Source organism: Carcharodon carcharias, chromosome 6 (assembly GCF_017639515.1).
Source record: "Carcharodon carcharias isolate sCarCar2 chromosome 6, sCarCar2.pri, whole genome shotgun sequence".
Classification (NCBI taxonomy): Eukaryota; Metazoa; Chordata; class Chondrichthyes; order Lamniformes; family Lamnidae; genus Carcharodon; species Carcharodon carcharias.
In genome coordinates, this window is record NC_054472.1 from 182,873,922 (window position 1) to 182,893,540 (window position 19,619).

General features: G+C 42.7%; 1 protein-coding gene across 4 annotated transcripts in view; it reads left to right on the top strand.

Annotated features, from left to right (window-relative positions):
* stk3 (serine/threonine kinase 3 (STE20 homolog, yeast)) overlaps nt 1-19,619 on the top strand; it is a 425,519-nt gene that overhangs the window by 244,520 nt on the left and 161,380 nt on the right. For all 4 annotated transcript variants that reach the window (XM_041190243.1, XM_041190244.1, XM_041190246.1 and 1 more), the window contains one exon: nt 6,781-6,918. In XM_041190243.1, the coding sequence (XP_041046177.1) occupies nt 6,781-6,918 (138 nt within the window). The remainder of the gene's footprint in view (nt 1-6,780; nt 6,919-19,619) is intronic.

A 19,619-nucleotide genomic window follows, 5' to 3' on the forward strand; every position in this document is an offset into this window, starting at 1 on the left:
TGCCCTCTAACATCTTGTGACCTTTGGAAAGTCCATAAGAGAACCTTGCAGTATTTTTGAGTTCTTAATCAAATAGTCAAATATGGCAGGCATTTAACCATGAATATTTAATTACCCTGGCTCCGAGAAATGGGATGGAACTGGGGGGATTCCAATGGGGAGGCTGAGTGTTGGTGGAAGTACTGTGCAACCATCTTTTAAGTGGTAGATCAGGACTAGTGGAAATTTGAGGTTGTGGTTTTAGATAGGTTTTAACCTAGGTTAAAGGTCTGGGCCGTTGTGGAAGGACACCATCAAGGCTGAGCAGAGTAAGAGAGAAGTCTTCTTCTTTGGTGCCTTTTGTCTTGTGAAACAATTGTTTGTGCCTGGGTCAACTCTGTATTAAACATCAACTGGTGTGGCTGAGAAGCTCCACTGTACCATGGCAGTTTGTACCACATATGCTGCACAAGAAGTAGTGTAGGATTCACTGGCCTCTGTTTTCTCTGGGAAGAAAGAAAATAAGTTAAATCAAAATGTCTTTGAGTTTAAAAGCCTGTATATTTTAAGAGAAAAGGAAGAAAGCAATTTTACAGAAGAGATTGTTGGCTGCTCTGTAACTGCATGGTGACATCTGTGAATACTTAACTGACTTTTCATTTGTCATTCTCTTTGAGCTTTGACGCTCCACAATCTAGTCTCCTCAAATTGTGTCTTGATTCTTAACTTTTATTTTGCTTTATGATTGAAACGCCCCCAGATAATGCTTGGCAAGATTTCATGGTTCGTGGCGAAGTGATAGTACTTATCATTGACCACGAAGAAAGCTGCCACAAAGATTTTGCAATCCCTGTGGAGTGGATTTCCCCTTTCCCAAAATTAATTTAATTCTGCTGCCAACTGTTTCCATGGATCTTTGACATTTGATAACAGTGATACCACTGTAGTTCTAAGTACTCACCTTTGTTCTCATGAATTGTGCACCATTGGACTTTATTTGAAGCTATATTCATTTGCCTTGTACAATAGGTAGGAAGGTTCTTGCAAAAGGGCCAATTCATTGTTGCTGACTGAAATAGAATGGGACCATACAGCCCACACTACTGTGTGAGCTGGTCTTTTTGGATTCAGCCTAGCCAGCTCATGAATACCATTTGGATAAGCACTACTTTTGTAATTGTATCTGGAAAGCAGCTGCTGGTGCGCTTGATTCAGAACATTTGCTTTTTTAACTTCAGGAAATCTGTCAGGTTAGCAGTGGAAGATGGACAAGGGAAAGTGTCTGAACTTTGAGATCCTTTGATGAAGAAAGCTTCAATGTTTTTCCCAAGGAGCCATATTTGGGAATGATTTGAGTACTATCATGTTAGTTAATCAAGATCCTGTAATTTCTGTGCACATTGTTCTAGAAAGGATATAACTTGCTGATTTCACATTGTGTTGAAAAGCCCATTGAAGCTTCCTATGCTGAAGATTATTGACATAATTCATTATCAAGAAGGTGCTTATCATGTTTTCAGTTGACTGTTTGAATAGAGTTTGTGGATTTTGAGGAAGAATCAACACTGAGCTAACTGTGATTCACAACTCAGTATTGAATAGATTTGGAGGTAGACTATCTGAACTTTCTTTTGACTTAATCCCTCTGCTTAGGACAGGGATGTCAATAAATTTGACATTGTTTCTTTTTATGTTATCCATCAGACTCCTAAATTAAAAGATCAGGTTAACCCTGTTACATTGTGTCCTTCAGAGTCAAGAGGCCCCTGTCAAACGAGTATTTATTGCAGCCATGACCACACTGATAGGAAGAGGAGAAGATAATCTGGAAGATAAAGGTGGAGCACAGCAGCTCAAAGTTCATCTACTGTAGAATGTTTGTCTCCTGAAGAACTGGTTTTATCTGTTATGTGCCATAATAAACTTAAGATGAATTCTGTCTAAAACAGAGAGCAAACAATTAATAAAAAATTGTGGCTACACTGCTCATTATTGCATTCAGAGGAATGCAACCGATTTCTTCTGTAAACTTCTACTAATGCTGTGAGAGAAGTGGTTATTGAACTGAGTTGGGTGTTTTTCACAAGTAGAATCCTAAAACACAAGATAATTAAAAACTACTTCATGTGCAGTCAAGTGGAATAAAGGCACCATAATGTAGTCTTGCAGTAAACGGTTCCGGAAAAGCTTTAATAAAAGTATTTAGAACCCTCCTGTGATATGTAGAAAAATAAAGCATAGTGATTATTTTAACAGAACTAATTTCTGAGGGTTGGATGGATTTTCATTTTCGTCCAGGAGAAGATGGTGTCAAAATTTTCAGATCCTGTCATAAAATGTACAGACCTAACCATTTTATGGTTGCAGTGCTTGTTATTGGCCACTAGAATGCCAGCAACTCAACAATGTTTTGGCAGCCTCTTGTGGCTCTAATTGGTAGCACAACACTACATTTTCATTACACTTTTTGACAAAGCTTTCTTTTAGCCATTCTTTGTTAAAACAGCTGTATAATTCTTGTGTAGTGCAATTTTTAACATGGGTTTTGCCCAACAGTTCAAATAATTGCATTGGTGTTTTGGAGAGCTTTGCTCTGCTCGAAACTGATTCAAAATTATGGCAACGTTGAGTTCACATTGGGGACTCTCAGAGGAAGGAGTTAGGGCTGCAGTAGTTAACCACAAGAAGACTAAAATCTGGTGGTGAAATCCAGGATGAAACAATTTTCATGGTTTGTTCAGCTGAGGTTTTGGATGATGCAGGGATATTTGTAATCAGAATGGAATATTTCATGTCACTGAATATTAAAGGAATAGAGACGATTAAACGAAAGTGTCAGACTAGGAGGACAGATATTCTAATGGTATTTGGGAAGGCTGAAATTACGATCAGCCTATGCCAAAGTGGAAGGAGATAGGACAGGTAAGATTGAAGGGAAAGAAAATCCACGGTGCATTCATGAATCTTCAGGCAAGGGACAGAACAGTCCTGCGTTTGCCCCATGTTTGATGGTTGCTGCATAAGGTTCTTTCAAAATTCTGTCACAATATTTGTATCTCTGTGCCAGCCCACAGCACTATCCGTATTGGAGCATATCTTAAAGGAGTAGGAATCTAGTCACAGATTAATCCTGAAACAAAGCAAAGTTGTTCATCTCTGTCTTCTCTTCTTCCAGACTTTTTGTACAAGGGGAATGCCCTTTGAAAAAAAAATGCTGCCAATGATGCATAGGGGGCAAAAGTAAATTATAACAATTGAAATAAATCATTAGTATGTAAATGCCACAAAAACAAGAAAAATAAAATGGTTAAGAAGTGGCTGAAATAAATTTAATTTCCATATACCTGTCACTGGCTGGCAACGTGAGGTGGCCGTTTCATGTGGCCTTGATTTCAACCGAATTCATTGTATGGCAGAATGGCAAGAAATCCCTGTGCAGGACATTCCCAACCTAAATATTCAATCCAAGGCTGCCCATTTGAATGGGATGATTCCAATCCCATCATTCCAAGATTCAGAGTGGACAGAATTCCTGTTTGTTTTTCATCCCCAGCCCAATTTTAACAGGTAGGATGGGTGGCTGAGAACAGAAAATCCAGGTCACTTTCTAAAGAGTGGAGAATTCCAACACAGAAGAAAATAATTTGTGACTTAACTGGAATATTGCAATTGTGCGGTGCCTGAATCCTTGGGTTGCATATTTGCTTAGAATTAGTAAAGCATGACATAGTTTTGTGAGCACTGATATTTGGAAGAAAAGTTACTTAATTGTGGCTCCAGTGAAAAGAGGAGGTACTTCTGCTAGCTTTCAGAGTTTAATCAAACAGATATGATATGAATAATTTGTGACTTAACTGGAATATTGCAATTGTGCGGTGCCTGAATCCTTGGGTTACATATTTGCTTAGAATTAGTAAAGCATGACATAGTTTTGTGAGCACTGATATTTGGAAGAAAAGTTACTTAATTGTGGCTCCAGTGAAAAGAGGAGGTACTTCTGCTAGCTTTCAGAGTTTAATCAAACAGATATGATATGGGTTAAAAACAAAAAAACTGCGGATGCTGGAAATCCAAAACAAAAACAGAATTACCTGGAAAAACTCAGCAGGTCTGGCAGCATTGGCGGGGAAGAAAAGAGTTGACGTTTCGAGTCCTCATGACCCTTCAACAGAACCAGGTGAATCCAAGGAAGGGGTGAAATATAAGATGGTTTAAGGTGTGTGTGGGGAGGGGGGGGTGGCGGAGAGAAGTGGAGGGACGTGGTGTGGTTGTAGGGACAAACAAGCAGTGATAGAAGCAGATCATCAAAAGATGTCACAGACAACGGAACAAAAGAACACATAGGTGTTGAAGTTGGTGATGTTATCTAAATGAGTGTGCTAATTAAGAATTGATGGTAGGGCACTCAAGGTATAGCTCTAGTGGGGGTGGGGGGAGCATAAAAGATTTAAAAATATTTAAAAATAATAGAAATAGGTGGGAAAAGAAAAATCTATATAATTTATTGGAAAAAACAAAAGGAAGGGGGAAGAAACAGAAAGGGGGTGGGGATGGAGGAGGGAGTTCAAGACCTAAAGTTGTTGAATTCAATATTCAGTCCGGTAGGTTGTAAAGTGCCTAGTTGGAAGATGAGGTGTTGTTTCTCCAGTTTGCGTTGGGCTTCACTGGAACAATGCAGCAAGCCAAGGACAGACATGTGGGCAAGAGAGCAGGGTGGAGTGTTAAAATGGCAAGTGACAGGGAGGTTTGGGTCATTCTTGTGGACAGACCACAGGATATGATATGGGTCTGTTTTTTGAAAGGATTTATAGCAGGGGTGGGTCCCATGGGCTGGACCTGGCCTGTAGTTCAATTTCATCCGAGCTGCAGCAAGATTTCTAAAAGTATAGACCTATGACAGTAGCACCTTCAAAGTAGCATTTATCTTTGTTACAAATTTGCTTTGGATAAAAGCATCAGCGAAATTACTATAATAATATTTAACAATATAATATTCGAATTCAGCCATCGCATTAAAAGAGCAGGTGAGTTGAATGTTTCTGTATTCTCTCAAAAATCAACTTAATTTAGTTTTTTTTAATGTGTGTTTGGCCCGCAACAGCTTTTGTCTCTGTGTGAATGGCTCATGATAAGAAAAAGGTTCCCCATCCCTGATCTATAGAAAGGAGTATGACTACAACTGGTGACACAATGGGTTGACTTGGTGAATGTGACTGAACCAAACATAAAATTCTGTCTCCTCTGTAGCCATTTAGGAAATTGGTCAGTACTATTAAGTGCCACTAATATTTCAAAGTAGGCTGTTGAAAGCATTTTATATCATCAGTCCATGTGACGCACAATCATTAACGTTGAAAATTGTTGAGAATTCAGAATACATTGGCCCATAACATCTGGGCTCCAGGGCCTCATAACTGGGGGTATACCTCAAAGATGCGCTGGGGAACTGCGCCCCCTCACCCTTCCAGAAATCTCAAGGTAAGGAATGCACAGAAATTGCCCTGGAAGTTCAAACTTCCATGATGCAATTGTCTTGCAATCGGGACCATCCAAAACTGATGTAAATTGCAAATTTTGGATGGTTCCGAATGTGTCTCAGTAATGGTTACCCAGGAAATGTTAGAAGAATTAAACCCACTCCTAACTCCTGGATAACTGTAGTACTGACACCCCCCCCGCCCCCCAACACCAAGCCTCTCATGGATCCCCCAACCAATCAACCCCCCCCCCCCCCCACCCCACTACGACCAGCCAACACTCCCCATCAATGTCTCCCACTGGCCACCCATCTGACCTGCCCGACCAACACAACCCCGACCACCTTCCACTGACCACCTGAACCCCACCTCCCTCTGACGGACCCATCCCCCACTGCCAACCCTACCCCACTGACCACCCAACCCCCTAACCTCCGAGCCCCCCCTGAGCACCTGACCACTGAGCTCTCCCCCAAGCACCCCCCCCCCCCCCACTGACCACCCCGTCTGACCTCTGGCTCCCCGACCACCTGACATCCCCTTCACCCACCAATCCTACCCCCTTACAAATCTACCTGCTTCATGGCTTCTAAAATTGGGTGGACCTTTAAACTTAGCTGTTTTATGGCTGCTATTGCTGCTTAAAAAAAGGGGGGGGGGGGTGCTGCGGGCGGCATGGCTCCTTATCTCTGACTCTGCAGCCCTGGGCCTCAGGAGCACACTGCCCTACAAAGCTCTCGCCTGGCCTGAGTTGGAATGTTGGGCAAGAAAGGATCGGCTGGATTTCCAGGTAAGAAACAAAAGGAGTGGAGTGGCAATCTGACTCTGCCACTCTGCGGAATTTCAGGCCCATTATATTCGGGAATAGAGATACTACTGACTCAGCAATCATGCTCTTAAACGGCTGAGGTCCAGTGAGAATAATTATTTAGGTGGGAAGTGATCCTGGCACTAAACAGCAGTATGTTGGTTTTATCTGTTTGGTCAGGAAGTGCCTTTGGTTCTACTAAGCAGGTCAAAAATGGAAAGCTTCTCTGGAGACTGATAAACAATAATAGATAAAATAAAGTATGAAGTGCTCAATGAGGTTCAGTTTGCACAGAGGAAATTTAATGGGAAATAGCTACATTGGTAGCAGATGGACTAGTTTCCTGAACCTCGTTCCTGATAGAAATTCTAGATCGGTAAAAAATGTGTACATCAGATTTACTGTCAGATAGAGAAGGTGAATAAAAGGATTTGTTTATTTGACTGCACTAAAACTCAGATGATTCTGATTTCCATGTCCAACTGATTTTCCCCCTTCCTTTTCTTTTAAAAATAGGCTATTTTTATGATTCCCACCAACCCACCACCAACATTCCGGAAGCCAGAGCTCTGGTCTGATGAGTTCACAGATTTTGTCAAGAAGTGTCTGGTGAAGAATCCAGAGCAAAGAACTACTGCCACGCAACTCTTGCAGGTTTGGCAAAAGGCTTTTCAGTGAATCTTTTGTTAGTTTTATGTAGGAAAATATATTGTACAGATCTGATTATGTAGAATTCATACAGAAATCGCAACTTTAATCAAAAAATAAACTCAAAAAGGGTGATTTTTTTTTTCAGGGCCTGACCAATAGATATGGGTCGTAAATTCAGGCTCACACCCATCTTTAGCATGTTTGATTTTAAGATGGTTGTTTCAGGCATTTCTGTGACTGTGCTATCGACAAATGGAAACTCATTAACAAACACAAGTTTTTATAATGTGGTGCAGTGCTAAATACAGCATTTCAGGTGAGGCTCTTCACACAGCATTAACCTTGCCCTTAAAAACTGAGCACAGCAGCACGCCTTTGTGTTGCTATGTTGATATTGTACAGAAGCTTTAATGGCCCCCTGGTGCACATCCAATACTTTTGCTGCATTACACATGCATTTAAAGCAACAAATAGCTGAGCAATACAAGTAGCACCGAAGGAAGTTTGGAGGATTGGCCATGTGTTAACTCCCATACTGTTGCATGGTCAAGAGAGACTCACTTTGTAATGGGCAGACATCTGCAATTGCAAGGACCTTGAGCATTATGTGTACATCTGCAACAATCCTAAGAACCCTGTGTACTAACCATGCAAATGGATATATCAGAAGAGACCTTTCTTAGGCACCTCCACTTGACTGTGGATGCAATGACCGAGCTACACTATCTGTTGTAGCCTTGTGGAGTCAATGTCAAAGACTTAGGACAGCTTATCCAATTGCTGTCAATGTCATCATGGCATTAAACAATGCAGCAGGATTGTCCCACACTACTGCAGAAAATGTGAAGTTGATATCCATATTAACCAAGTGACTGATACTATGTTTGCTAGGAGAAACATGTGTACACTGGGAAAGTAGTAAATGAAAGACTAACTAGAGGGGCTGCAGAACTTTTATAACCAAGAATTCTGGGGATTACAGAAAAAATCCATATATTTGCAGGACAGGAACAGGCTATTTGACTCAACTTCCATCTTTTATTTCTCCTTCAGGCTAAATGTATCTAGCATTTCTTATTGCCCATCCCAATTGTCCTTGAGAAGGTGATGGTGAACTGCCTTCTTGAATTGTTGTAATTAATTTGCTGCTTTAAAAAAGTTCCAGGATTTTGACCCAGTGACAGTAAAGGAATAATGATATAGTTCCAAGTCAGGATGGTGTGTGGCTTGGAGGGGAACTTGCAGGTGATGATGCTCCCATGCAATAGAAACAGAAAATGCTGGAAAAACCCAGAAGGTCTGGTAACATCTGTGGAGAGACAGAGTTAACATTTCAAATCTGTGAGACACCTCTTCAGAGCTGAAGAGAGATAGAAATGTGATGGATTTTATATTGTAGAAGAGGTGGAGCAAGATAGAAGGTCACGGATAGGTGGGAGCTCTTCCTTTGTGCTAGATATGACTCCAACTCGTGGAAATTTTTCCCTCTAGTTGCAATTGACCTCCATCTTAATAGGGTTCCTTGGTGCCACACTTGGTCAAATACTGCCTTGGCATTAAAAGGCAGTCACTCTCACTTCACCTCTTGAATTCAGCCATTTGTCCATGTTTGGACCAACATTAGAATGAGATCTAGAGCCTGGCAGAATCTAAGTCGAGCATCAGTGAGCAGGTTACTGCAGTGTCATTGCTGCTTGATAGTACTGTTGACGACACCTTCCATCACTTTGCTGATGATTCATAGGAGGCTGATGTGGCAGTAATTGACCAGATTGGATTTGTCCCGCTTTGTGGACAGGACATACCTCTGCAATTTTCCACATTATTGGCTGACTGCCAGTGTTGTAGCTGTACTGGAACAGCCTGGGCACAGCTAGTTCTGGAGCACAAGTCTTCAGTATAACTGCTGTGATATATCAGGGCCCATAGCCTTTGCTGTATCTAGTGCCTTCAGCATTTCTTGATACAACATGGAGTGAATAGAATTGGCTGAAGACTGGCTTCTGTGATGCTGGGGACCTCGGGAGGAGGCAGAGATAGGCCATCCACTTGGCACTTCTGGCTGAAAATGGGTGCAAATGCTTCAATCTTGTGATTGAGGTGAGTGCAAAAACTACAGCAGCAAATTCCACATTAATGAATCGCTGGGTAAAGAAATTCTACTGATTTCCTATTGGACTTACTAGTAACTATTTTGTATTTATAGTCCCTAGTTAGTCTTCCCCACAAGTGGAAACCTTACCAAGCTCCTTCATAACTAAAATATGTACATAGGTGAGTAGAATTTGCTTATTTACCAAATATTGTATTTCTTTGCAGAAAAGTTTCAAAAAAGTCAATATGTTATTGGTACTTTATCTTCACATCCTTGTTGCCAGATAGCAACCCCTCGGTATCTCAAATAAGATATGCAAGCTTTGCTAATGTGAAGTTAGAGATCTGTGTTCTATAAAATCTGAAGTCTTGTTCAAATGCAGACACAAATATGGATTTGTTGCAACTGACAGTTAAAGTGATCCAAAACACCCAACATAATACTTGAGTTATACGCTCCAATTGCATGACATCAGGGTAAGAAGTTCCATGTCTTGGCATTGATGCATGTCTGGGCTATAAAGTCTAAAATTCTCTGAAGGTTGTGTTAAGCAGCTTGTTGTGAATCTTATATTGGATTCAATCCAAATTAATTGTAATTGTATGAATCTGAGAGGTAAGCTATATTTCATGGCATCTGGATTGACCTGTTGATAACCACAATGTAAACGCTGGTGGACTGCATTCAATTTGGGTCACTTGGCCCCCCTCTATGAGATTATGTGGGGTTGATGATATGACTGTGATATGGATTATTCTGTGTAAGCATATTTGGAGAGCTCTGGTAAGTGGATTAACAACAATGAGAAGATTATTCCCATTGGTGGAAGTGTCAGAAAGCAAAGGACAGATTTAAGATAAAAACAAAAAAACTGCGGATGCTGGAAATCCAAAACAAAAACAGAATTACCTGGAAAAACTCAGCAGGTCTGGCAGCATCGGCGGAGAAGAAAAGAGTTGACGTTTCGAGTCCTCATGACCCTTCGACAGAACTTGAGTTCGAACTCAAGTTCTGTCGAAGGGTCATGAGGACCCGAAACGTCAACTCTTTTCTTCTCCGCCGATGCTGCCAGACCTGCTGAGTTTTTCCAGGTAATTCTGTTTTTGTTTTGACTGATTTAAGATGATTGGCAAAAGAACCAAAGGCAAAACTTTTTGATGCAGCAAGTGGTTGCGATCTAGAATGCACTACCTGAGAGGGTGATGGAGCCTGGTTTAGTCATGGCTTTCAAAAAAAAAAATTGGATGAGCACCTGAAAGGGAAATACCTGCAGGGTTATGGGGAAAGAGCAGGGTAGTGGTGTAGCTAAATTGCTCTTGCAGAGAGCCAGCACAAACTCAAAAGGCAGAATGGCTTCTTTCTGCGCTGTAACGATCGTTTAACCAACATGGTGATTTACATCATTTGGCAATTTTGTGCTGTATCAGGATGGTAAATCATCTTCAGATGTAAATCAGAATATAAACTCACTTTGTTGTCCTGGGCTCCACTTGCTTCACCTGCCTCCAAACTTGGACAACAGTTTGTTGGTACTTCATGCTGATTCCACCTAAGTCATCGTTATTCTACCACGGGATCTCCAACTTTAACTCTAGACTCCTATTATCCCCATCTATTTCCTATTGTCTGTTTACCATCAAGCTTTTGTGCATCCTAAATTTTATTTAACTAGATCTAGGTAACTTGTCATCTCCCTAGATCCATTTGCATGCACCTTTTGGCTGCTGCTTCAGACCTGAACCCATTAATCTATTTGTATTTTTTCTCCTTTTTAACTTCTTTTATTTTTACCCCTCCTAGACTTTCCTCTATTGTCATGCCTCCTTTCACTTCCCCACTCTCTGGTTCTCTGCTCTTCTGATGTTCTACCCCAGCCTTTCTGTGCTCCTCGACTTTCCTGCTGCCTTGCCACCATCCCTGGATTGATTCCCTGTTAGATAAATTGTAGAAATTGGATACAATTTTAATCAAATTCTTAGAATCAGGCATGTAGCGCCAAAACGGTCATCAGTGTAATAGAAGAGGATGTTGGGGTGGGAAAAGTGTAGGACTTGAATAGATTGTTCAACACATCCCAGAAACAGACTGGCAGGATAAAATGAGTGAAGTTGAAAGAAAAGTTGTTTAACGTTATAATGGTTCATATTGGCGTAGGATGGGGACTAGCTGGGTTGCTGTTCAAGGAAGAAATGGAAAGCTTGCAGATTGTCCTGTTGAAGAATGGAGTTGCAGTACAATTTGTATCCATGGTAGTAAGATGATTGAAATTGTAAAATCTGAAACTATTAAAGCAGCAGAGGGAAATCTGGGCTCCTGTATGTAGGTGGGTAGCTGCTGGATGGTATTGAAGGGAAAGAATAGTATCAGGATGAGTAAAAACTAGTTTGGTGCAATGTGGAAATCAGGATTCTTGACTGCTTGTCAGCTGTCATTCATTGCGTTGTTTTGTGGTATAGATATCCCCAGAAAAAACATGTCAGCAGTATTAGTTATGACGCATTAGTTGTGACATTTGAGTGTTGTGCAAAATAATAATGTGTGCCTAACGCAACATTAAGTAAAGTGAAATCTGGTGGAAAACTCAGTTTTGAGCTCATTTAATTAAACATAATTATTACAATCCTTTGAATGTTTCAGTTGGAGCCCTGATTAAATAGAAATCATTTTGAATTACTTCCAGACATTTTTTTTAATTGAAAGTGTTTCACTGACAGTAGATCATGAGCTTGGACCATTGTGTGTTTTCATTAGTCACGTACAAGAACTTCATTGCTGCAGTGCCTGTTTAATTAGCATAGAAATTTAACCATTCAGTTATTAGTTTATAAAACTTTCTCTTTGATTAGTGTGAAGTGTGCTATCAGTATAGAGAAAAGTATGTTTGACTTTTCTTGGTCTTAGTAATGGCTGGAGGTTAAAGTTCCCTCTTTTAAATTCTCATTTGATTATATTTCCCCGTTTTTTTATTATGTAGGAACCATTGTTTCTTTCAGTTGAGCATAAAGGAATGCCTGAGGTACTGAATTCTCCACAATTGTCACTGCTGCTCAGTGACCAGCTCAGAGAATATTGAATATGTAGCATAGTAATAGAAGTGATGAATCCCTATTTCCAACCAATATGGCCTTCCAATACAAGGTTAGTTAGATGACCTATTCAGACATATTTGAGCATTATTTTCATCAGCCCAGTCCTGGCGCCAATGATGCCCGAACCCAACGGCCTGAGCACAGTTAGAACAACTATGTTAATTTGATCCAATTATTCTGGAATTGAGCAGCACTCCATCCACTCAAGGCAGATGCTCAAGGACAAATATGTAAGATTTTTTTAAAAATTATTCATTTATGGGATGTGAGCTTCGCTGGTCAGGCCAACATTTATTGCCCAACCCTAATTCCGAAGATAGATTGGAGAGGTTGGGTCTGTTCTCCTTGGACAGAAGAAGACCAAAAGGAGATTTGATAGAGATGTCCAAAATGTTGAAGGGGTTGAACAGAGTAGATAGGAAGATGCTGTTCCTGCTCGTAAAAGGATCAAGAATGAGAGGGCACAGATTTACAGTGGTTTGCAAAAGAAACAAACGTGCCGTGAGAAAAACAAATGAGTGGTTCAGGTCTGGAATGCACTGCCTGGAAGTGCAGTGGAGGCAGGTTCAATCGAGGCTTTCAAGAGGGCATTTAGTGATTATTTGAATAGAAACAAAATGCCAAGATGGGGTAAAGGCAGGGCAATAGCACTAGGTCACAAAGCTCATTTGGAGAGCTGACATGATGGGCTCAATGGCCTCCTGTGCCATTAAAATCCTATGATTAATTGGCCTTGAGAAGGTGGTGGTGAGCTGCCTTCTTGGACCACTGCAGCCCTGTGGTGTAGGTGCACCCACAGTGCTGTTAGGGAGGGAGTTTCAGGATTTTGACCCAGCAACAGTGAAGGAACAGCGATATATTTCCAAGTCAGGATGGTGAGTGGCTTGGAGGGGAACTTCCAGGTGATGGTGTTTGCATGTATTTCCTGCCCTTGCCCTCCTAGATGGTAGCAGTCATGGGTTTGGAAGGTGCTGCCTTAGGAGCTTTGATGAGTTTCTGCAGTGCATCTTGTAGATGGTATGTACTGCTGCCATTGTCCATTGGTGGTGGAGGGAGTGAATGCTTGTGGATGGGGTGCCAATCCAGTGTGCTGCTTTGTCCTGGATGAGGTCAGGCTTCTCGAGTGTTGTTGGAGCTGCACTCATCTAGGCAAGTGGCGAGCATTCCGCCACACTCCTGGCTTGTGAATTGTAGATGGTGGACAGGCTTTGCAGAATCAGGAGGTGAGTTAATTGTCACAGGATTCCAAGCCTCTGACCTGCTCTTGTAGCCACAGTATTTAAATGGCTAGTCCAGTTCAGCTTCTGGTCAGTGGTAATTCTCAGGATGTTGATAGTGGGGGAATTCAGCGATGGAAATGCTATTGAATGTCAAGGGGCGATGGTTAGATTCTCACTTGTTGGAGATGGTCATTGCCTGGCACTTGTGTGGCGCGAATGTTACTTGCCACTTGTCTGCCCAAGCCTGGATATTGTCCAGGTCTTGCTGCATTTGGACATGGGCTGCTTCAATATCCGTGGAGTCGAGAATGGTGCTGAACGTTGTGCAATCATCAGCGAACATCCCCACTTCTGACCTTATGATGGAGGGAAGGTCACTGATGAAGCAGCTGAAGATGGGCTTCAGTCACTACCCTGAGGAACTCCTGCAATGATGTCCTGGAACTAAGATGATTGACTTCCAACAACCACAACCATCTTCCATTGTGCTAGGTATGACTCCAACCAGCAGAGAGTTTCCTCCCGATACCCATTGATTCCAGTTTTGCTAGGGCTCCTTGATGCCACATGCGGTCAAATGCTGCCTTGATGTCAAGGGAGTCGCTCTCACCTCACCTCAGGAGTTCAGTTTTTTTTGTCAATGTTTGAACCAAGGCTGTAATGGTCAGAAGCTGAAACACCCTGGTGGAACCTAAACTGAGCGTCATTGAGCAGCTTATTGCTCAGCAAGTGCTACTTGATAGCATTATTGATGACCCCTTCCATCACTTGACTAATGATAGAGAGTAGACTGATGGGATGGTAATTGGCCGAGTTGGATTCATCCTACATTTTGGCTACAGGACATACCTGGGTAATTTTCCACATTGCCGGGTTGATGCCGAGTAGATGAAGAACATAGGATGGGAAGTAAAAACCCAAGAGATCTAGCAACATTCTGATCATCATGACATGTGAAGCTTTTTTGATGCCACCAGGGCCATCTATAGACCTAGGTCAATTGGACAAAATCCTCCCTTCACAGAATGGTACATCTCTTCTTAAAAGTAACAATGCCTTCCGTCAACGCTGGAAGAGCATTTTGAGCAACTCCTCAACCATGAATCCACAATGGCAGCTGATACTCTCCAGGCTATTCCCCAGAGCCCTGTGGTAGAATCCACGGGTGAACCACCATCTCTGGGGGAGCTTCAACAAGCAAACAGATGAAAAACAACAAAGCCTGTGGCCCCAATGGTATTCCAGTTGTGGTTTTCAAAGCTGGTGTACTTTTGCTTCCAACAAATCTCAATGGATTTATCCTATGGACTTGGGAGGAAAAAGAGCCCCACCTCTCTCCCCACTGCACCCCTGACTTCATGAATGCGACAATTGTAACTATCTTCAAGAAGGGAAATAAATCATGCTGTGGAAACTATCGAGGTTTTTCCCTCTTGTCCATAGCAGAGAAAATCCTAACATGTATTCTCCCCTGAATCACCTACTTCTGTGGCTGAGGGAATTCTACCAGGGTTTCAGTGTGGCTCTAGACCTTCCAGTGGAACCTCTGACATGGTCTTTATTGTCAGACAAATCCAAGAAAAATGTCAAGAACAACATCAGGAATTCTTCATTCTATTAATTGACCCAACCGAAGCAATTTACTCAGTGAATCATCAGGTTCTGTGGATTGTGCTCTGTGGATTTGGATATCCAAGAAACTTCATCACAACCCTTCAATTGCTTCATGATGATATGACTGCAGCTATCTTGAGCCAGAGATCTGAAACAGACACCTTCAAAATCCGGATTGGGGTCAAGCAAGGCTGTGTGATAGCCCCCATACGATTTAGGATCTACCTGACTGTGGTTATTCACCTCAAAGATTAACCTCCTCTGGTGTCAGTTTTAAATACTGTCTAGATGGAAGACTCCTTAACTTTGGTCGCCTCCATGCCAAAACTAAACCGGCCACCATAGATGTTATGATCTACAATTTATGGAGTAACATAGGAGCAGCAGTAGGCCATTCACCTCATCAAGCCAGTTCTGCCATGGCTGATCATCCACTTCAATGCCTTTTCCCCACACTACCCCCATGCCCCTTTATGTGGTATTGGTATTTAGAAAACAGTCAGTCTCTGCCTTAAGCGTACTCGATGACTGAGCTTCCACAGCCCTCTCGGGTAGAGAATTTTAAAGATTTACAACCCTCTGAGTAAAAAATATTTCTCCTCATCTTAATCCGAAGTGGCTTCCCTCTTACTTTGAAATTGTGTCCCCTGGTTTTAGACTCCCCAGCTAAGGGAAACATCTTATCTGCATCTACCCTGTCTATCCCTTTAAGGATTTTTTTTATAGGTTTCAATGATATCACCCCTCATTCTTTGAAACTTTACTCTTGTTGCTCACTCTGCACCAGATTTGCAAACCACACTTTATCACTTAATTCTGCACACAAGAGACTTGGGCTGCCCTTGAATATTGTCAAAACAATGCTCATATATCAACCCACCTTGGTCAGCCAAATAATCCACCTCCCATTTGTGCTGAACCAGTCTCTGGAATATGCTGAGCACTTTGGGAGAGACGGTGATATAGTGATCATGTCATTGGACTAGTAATCCAGAGGTCCAGGCTAATGCTTTGGGAGCATAGGTTCAAATCGTACCACGGCAGCTGGTGGAACTTAAAAAAAAATCAATTAATTAAATCTGGAATTTTTTTTATTCATTCATGAGATGTGAGTTTTACTGGCTAGGCCAGCATTTATTGCCCAGCCCTAATTGCCCATGAGAAGGTGGCAGTGAGCTGCCTTCTTGAACTGCTGCAGTCCATGTGGTATAGGTACACCCACAGTGCTGTTAGGAAGGGAGTTCCAGGATTTTGACCCAGTGACAGTGAAGGAACGGCAATATATCTCCAAGTCAGATTGGTGAGTGACTTGGACGGGAACTTCCAGATGGTGGTGTTCCCACCTATCTGCTGCCCTTGTCCTTCTAGGTGGTAGTGGTCATGGGTTTGGAAGGTGCTGTCGAAGGAGCCTTGGTGAATTCCTGCAGTGCATTTTGTAGATGGTACACAGTGGTGCTACTGTGCATTGGTGCTGTAGGGAGTTAATGTTTGTGGATGTGGTGCCAATCAAGCAGGCTGCTTTGTCCTGGATGGTGTCAAGCTTCTTGAGTGTTGTGGGAGCTGCGTATATCCAGGCAAGTGGGGAGAATTCCATCACACTCCTGACTTGTGCCTTGTAGATGATGGACAGGCTTTGGAGAGTTGGGAGGTGGGTTACTTTTCACATGATTCCCAGCCTTTGACCTGTTCCTGCAGCCACAGTATTTATATGGCTAGTCCAGTTCAGTTGCTGGTCAATGGCAACCCCCAGGATGTTGATAGTGGGGGATTCAATGATGATGATAATACCATTGAACATCAAGGGGCAATGGTTGGATTCTCTCTTTTTGGAGATGGTCATTGCCTGCCACTTGTATGGTGTGAATGTTACTTGCCACTTGTCAGCCCAAGCCTGGATATTGTCCAGGTCTTGCTGAATTTGAACATGGACTACAGTTTTTGAGGAGTCGTGAACATTGTGCAATCATCAGCGAACATCCTCACTTCTGACCTTGTGATGTAAGGAAGGTCATTGATGAAGCAGCTGAAGATGGTTGGGCTGAGGGCACTACCCTGAGGACCTCCTGCAGTGATGTCCTGGAGCTGAGATGACTGACTTTCAACAACCATCTTCCTTTGTGCTAGGATGACCCCAACCAGCGATAAGTTTTCCTCCGATTCCCATTGACTCCAGTTTCGCTAGAGCTCCTTGATGCCGTACTCTATCAAATGCGGCCTTCGTGTCAAGGGCAGTTGCTCTCACCTCCCCTCAGGAGTTCAGCTCTTTTGTCCATGTTTGAACCAAGGCTGTAATGAGGTCAGGAAGCCAAACTGGGTATCAGTGAGGAGGTTATTGCTCAGCAAGTGCCGCTTAATAGCACTGTTGATGACCCTTTCCATTATCTTACTGACGATGGGGAGTAGACTGATGGGGTGGTAATTGGCCATGTTGGATTTCTCCTTTTTGTGTACAGGACATACCTGGGCAATTTTCCACTTAGCCGGGTAGATGCCAGTGTTGTAGCTGTGCTGGAACAACTTGGCTAGGGGTTCGGGAAGTTCTGGAGCACAAGTCTTCAGTACTATTGCTGGAATATTGTCAGGCCTTTGCAGTATTCAGTGCTTTCAGCGTTTCTTGATATCACATGGAGTGAATCGAATTGGCTGAAGACTGACACCTGTAATGCCTGGGACCTGCAGAGGAGGCTAAGATGGATCATCCACTCGGCACTTCTGGCTGAAGATTGTAGCAAATGCTTCAACCTTATCTTTTGCACTGATGTGCTGGGCTCCTTCATCATTGAGGATGGGGATATTTGTGGACCCTACTCCTCCAGTGAAATGTTTAATTGTCCACCACCATTCATGTGGCAGGTCTGCAGAGCTTTGATCTGATTCGTTGGCTGTGGGATCACCTAGCTTTGTGTATCACTTGCTGCTTATGCTGTTTGGCAAGTAGCCCTGTGTTATAGCTTCACCAGGTTGACACCTGATTTTTAGGTAAGCTTGGTGCTGCTCCTGGCATGCCCTCCTGCACTCTTCATTGAACCAGGGTTGATCCCTGACTTAATGGTAAACTGGAGGATATGGCGGGCCATGAGGTTACAGATTGTGTTTGAGTACAGTTCTGCTGCTGCTGATGACCCACAGCACTTCATGGATACCCAGTCTTGAGTTGCTAGATCTGTTCGAAATCTATCCCATTTAGCACAGTAGTAGTGCCACACAACATGATGGAGGGTATCCTCAATCTGAAGATAGGACTTCATCTGCACAATGACTGTGTGATGGTCAAACCTACTGATACTGTGATGGACAGATGCATCTGTGGCAGACAGGTTGGTGAAGATGAGATCAAGTATTTTTTTCCCCTTTTGTTGGTTTCCTGACCACCTGCTGCAGACCTAGTCTAGCAGCTATGTCATTTAGGAGCTCAGTTAGTATTGGTGCTACCGAGCCATTCTTGGTTTGGACATTGAAGTCCCCCACCCAGAGTACATTCTGCACCCTTGTCATCCTCAGCACTGATTCATCAGTCAAGGGAGGGTGATACGTCATAAGCAGCAGGTCTCCTTGCCCATGTTTGACCTGATGCTATGAGACTTCATGGAGTCCGGAGTCGATTTTGAGGACTTGCAGGGCAACTCCCTCCTGACTGTATACCACTGTGCTGCCACCTCTGCTGGGCCTGTCTTGGTTGCAGGACAGGACTACCCAGCAATGATAATGGTGGTGCCTGGGACGTTATCCATGAGGTATGATTCTGTGAGGATGACTATGTCAGGCTGTTGCTTGACTAGTCTGTGAGACAGCTCTCTTAGTTTTTGCACAAGCTTCCAGATGTTAGTAAGGAGGACTTTGCAGGGTTGATAGAGCTGAGATTGCCATTGTCTTTTCTGGTGCCTAGATCGATGCCAAGTGCCCTATCCAGTCTCATTTCTACTTTGTGACTTTGTGGAGGTTTGTTACAACTGAGTGGCTTGCTTGGCCATTTCAGAGGGTATTTTGAGTCAACCACATTGCTGTGGGTCTGGAGTCACATGTAGGTAAGGACGACAGATTTCCTTCCCTAAAGGACATCAGTGAACCAGATGGATTTTTACAACAATCGACAATGATTTCATGGTCATCATCAGACTTTTAATACCAGATTGTTATTGAAGTCAAACTCCATCATCTGCCGTGAACCAGAACATTACCCTGGGTCTCTGGATTACTAGTCCAGCGACAATACCACTACGCCACCGCCTTCCCTGAAAGCTAGTCTCAGTAATGGTTACCATTGAAATACTGTTGATTGTTGTAAAAACCCATCGAGTTCATTAATGTACCATGGGGAAGGAAATCTGCTGTCCTTACCTGGTCTACATGTGAGTCCACACCCACAGCACTGTGGTTGACTTTTAACTGTCCTCTGAAATGGCCTAGCAAGCTACTCAGTCCATGGGCAATTAAGGATGGACAACAAATGGTGCCCTTTCCAGCGATGCTGACGTCCCATGAAAGAATAAAGCAAAAAAAAATGTCCCATATCTTGGCAGAGGGCCCAGGTTAAACATGATTGGCAAATGAACAACATGAAAAAAGTCTGTTTATGCAGTGAGTGGTCAGGCTTTGGAATGCGCTATCTGAGAGGAAGTTGATGACAGATTCAATCATGGTTTACAAAAGGGAATTGGATAAACACCTGAAGGTAAAAAACAGTTG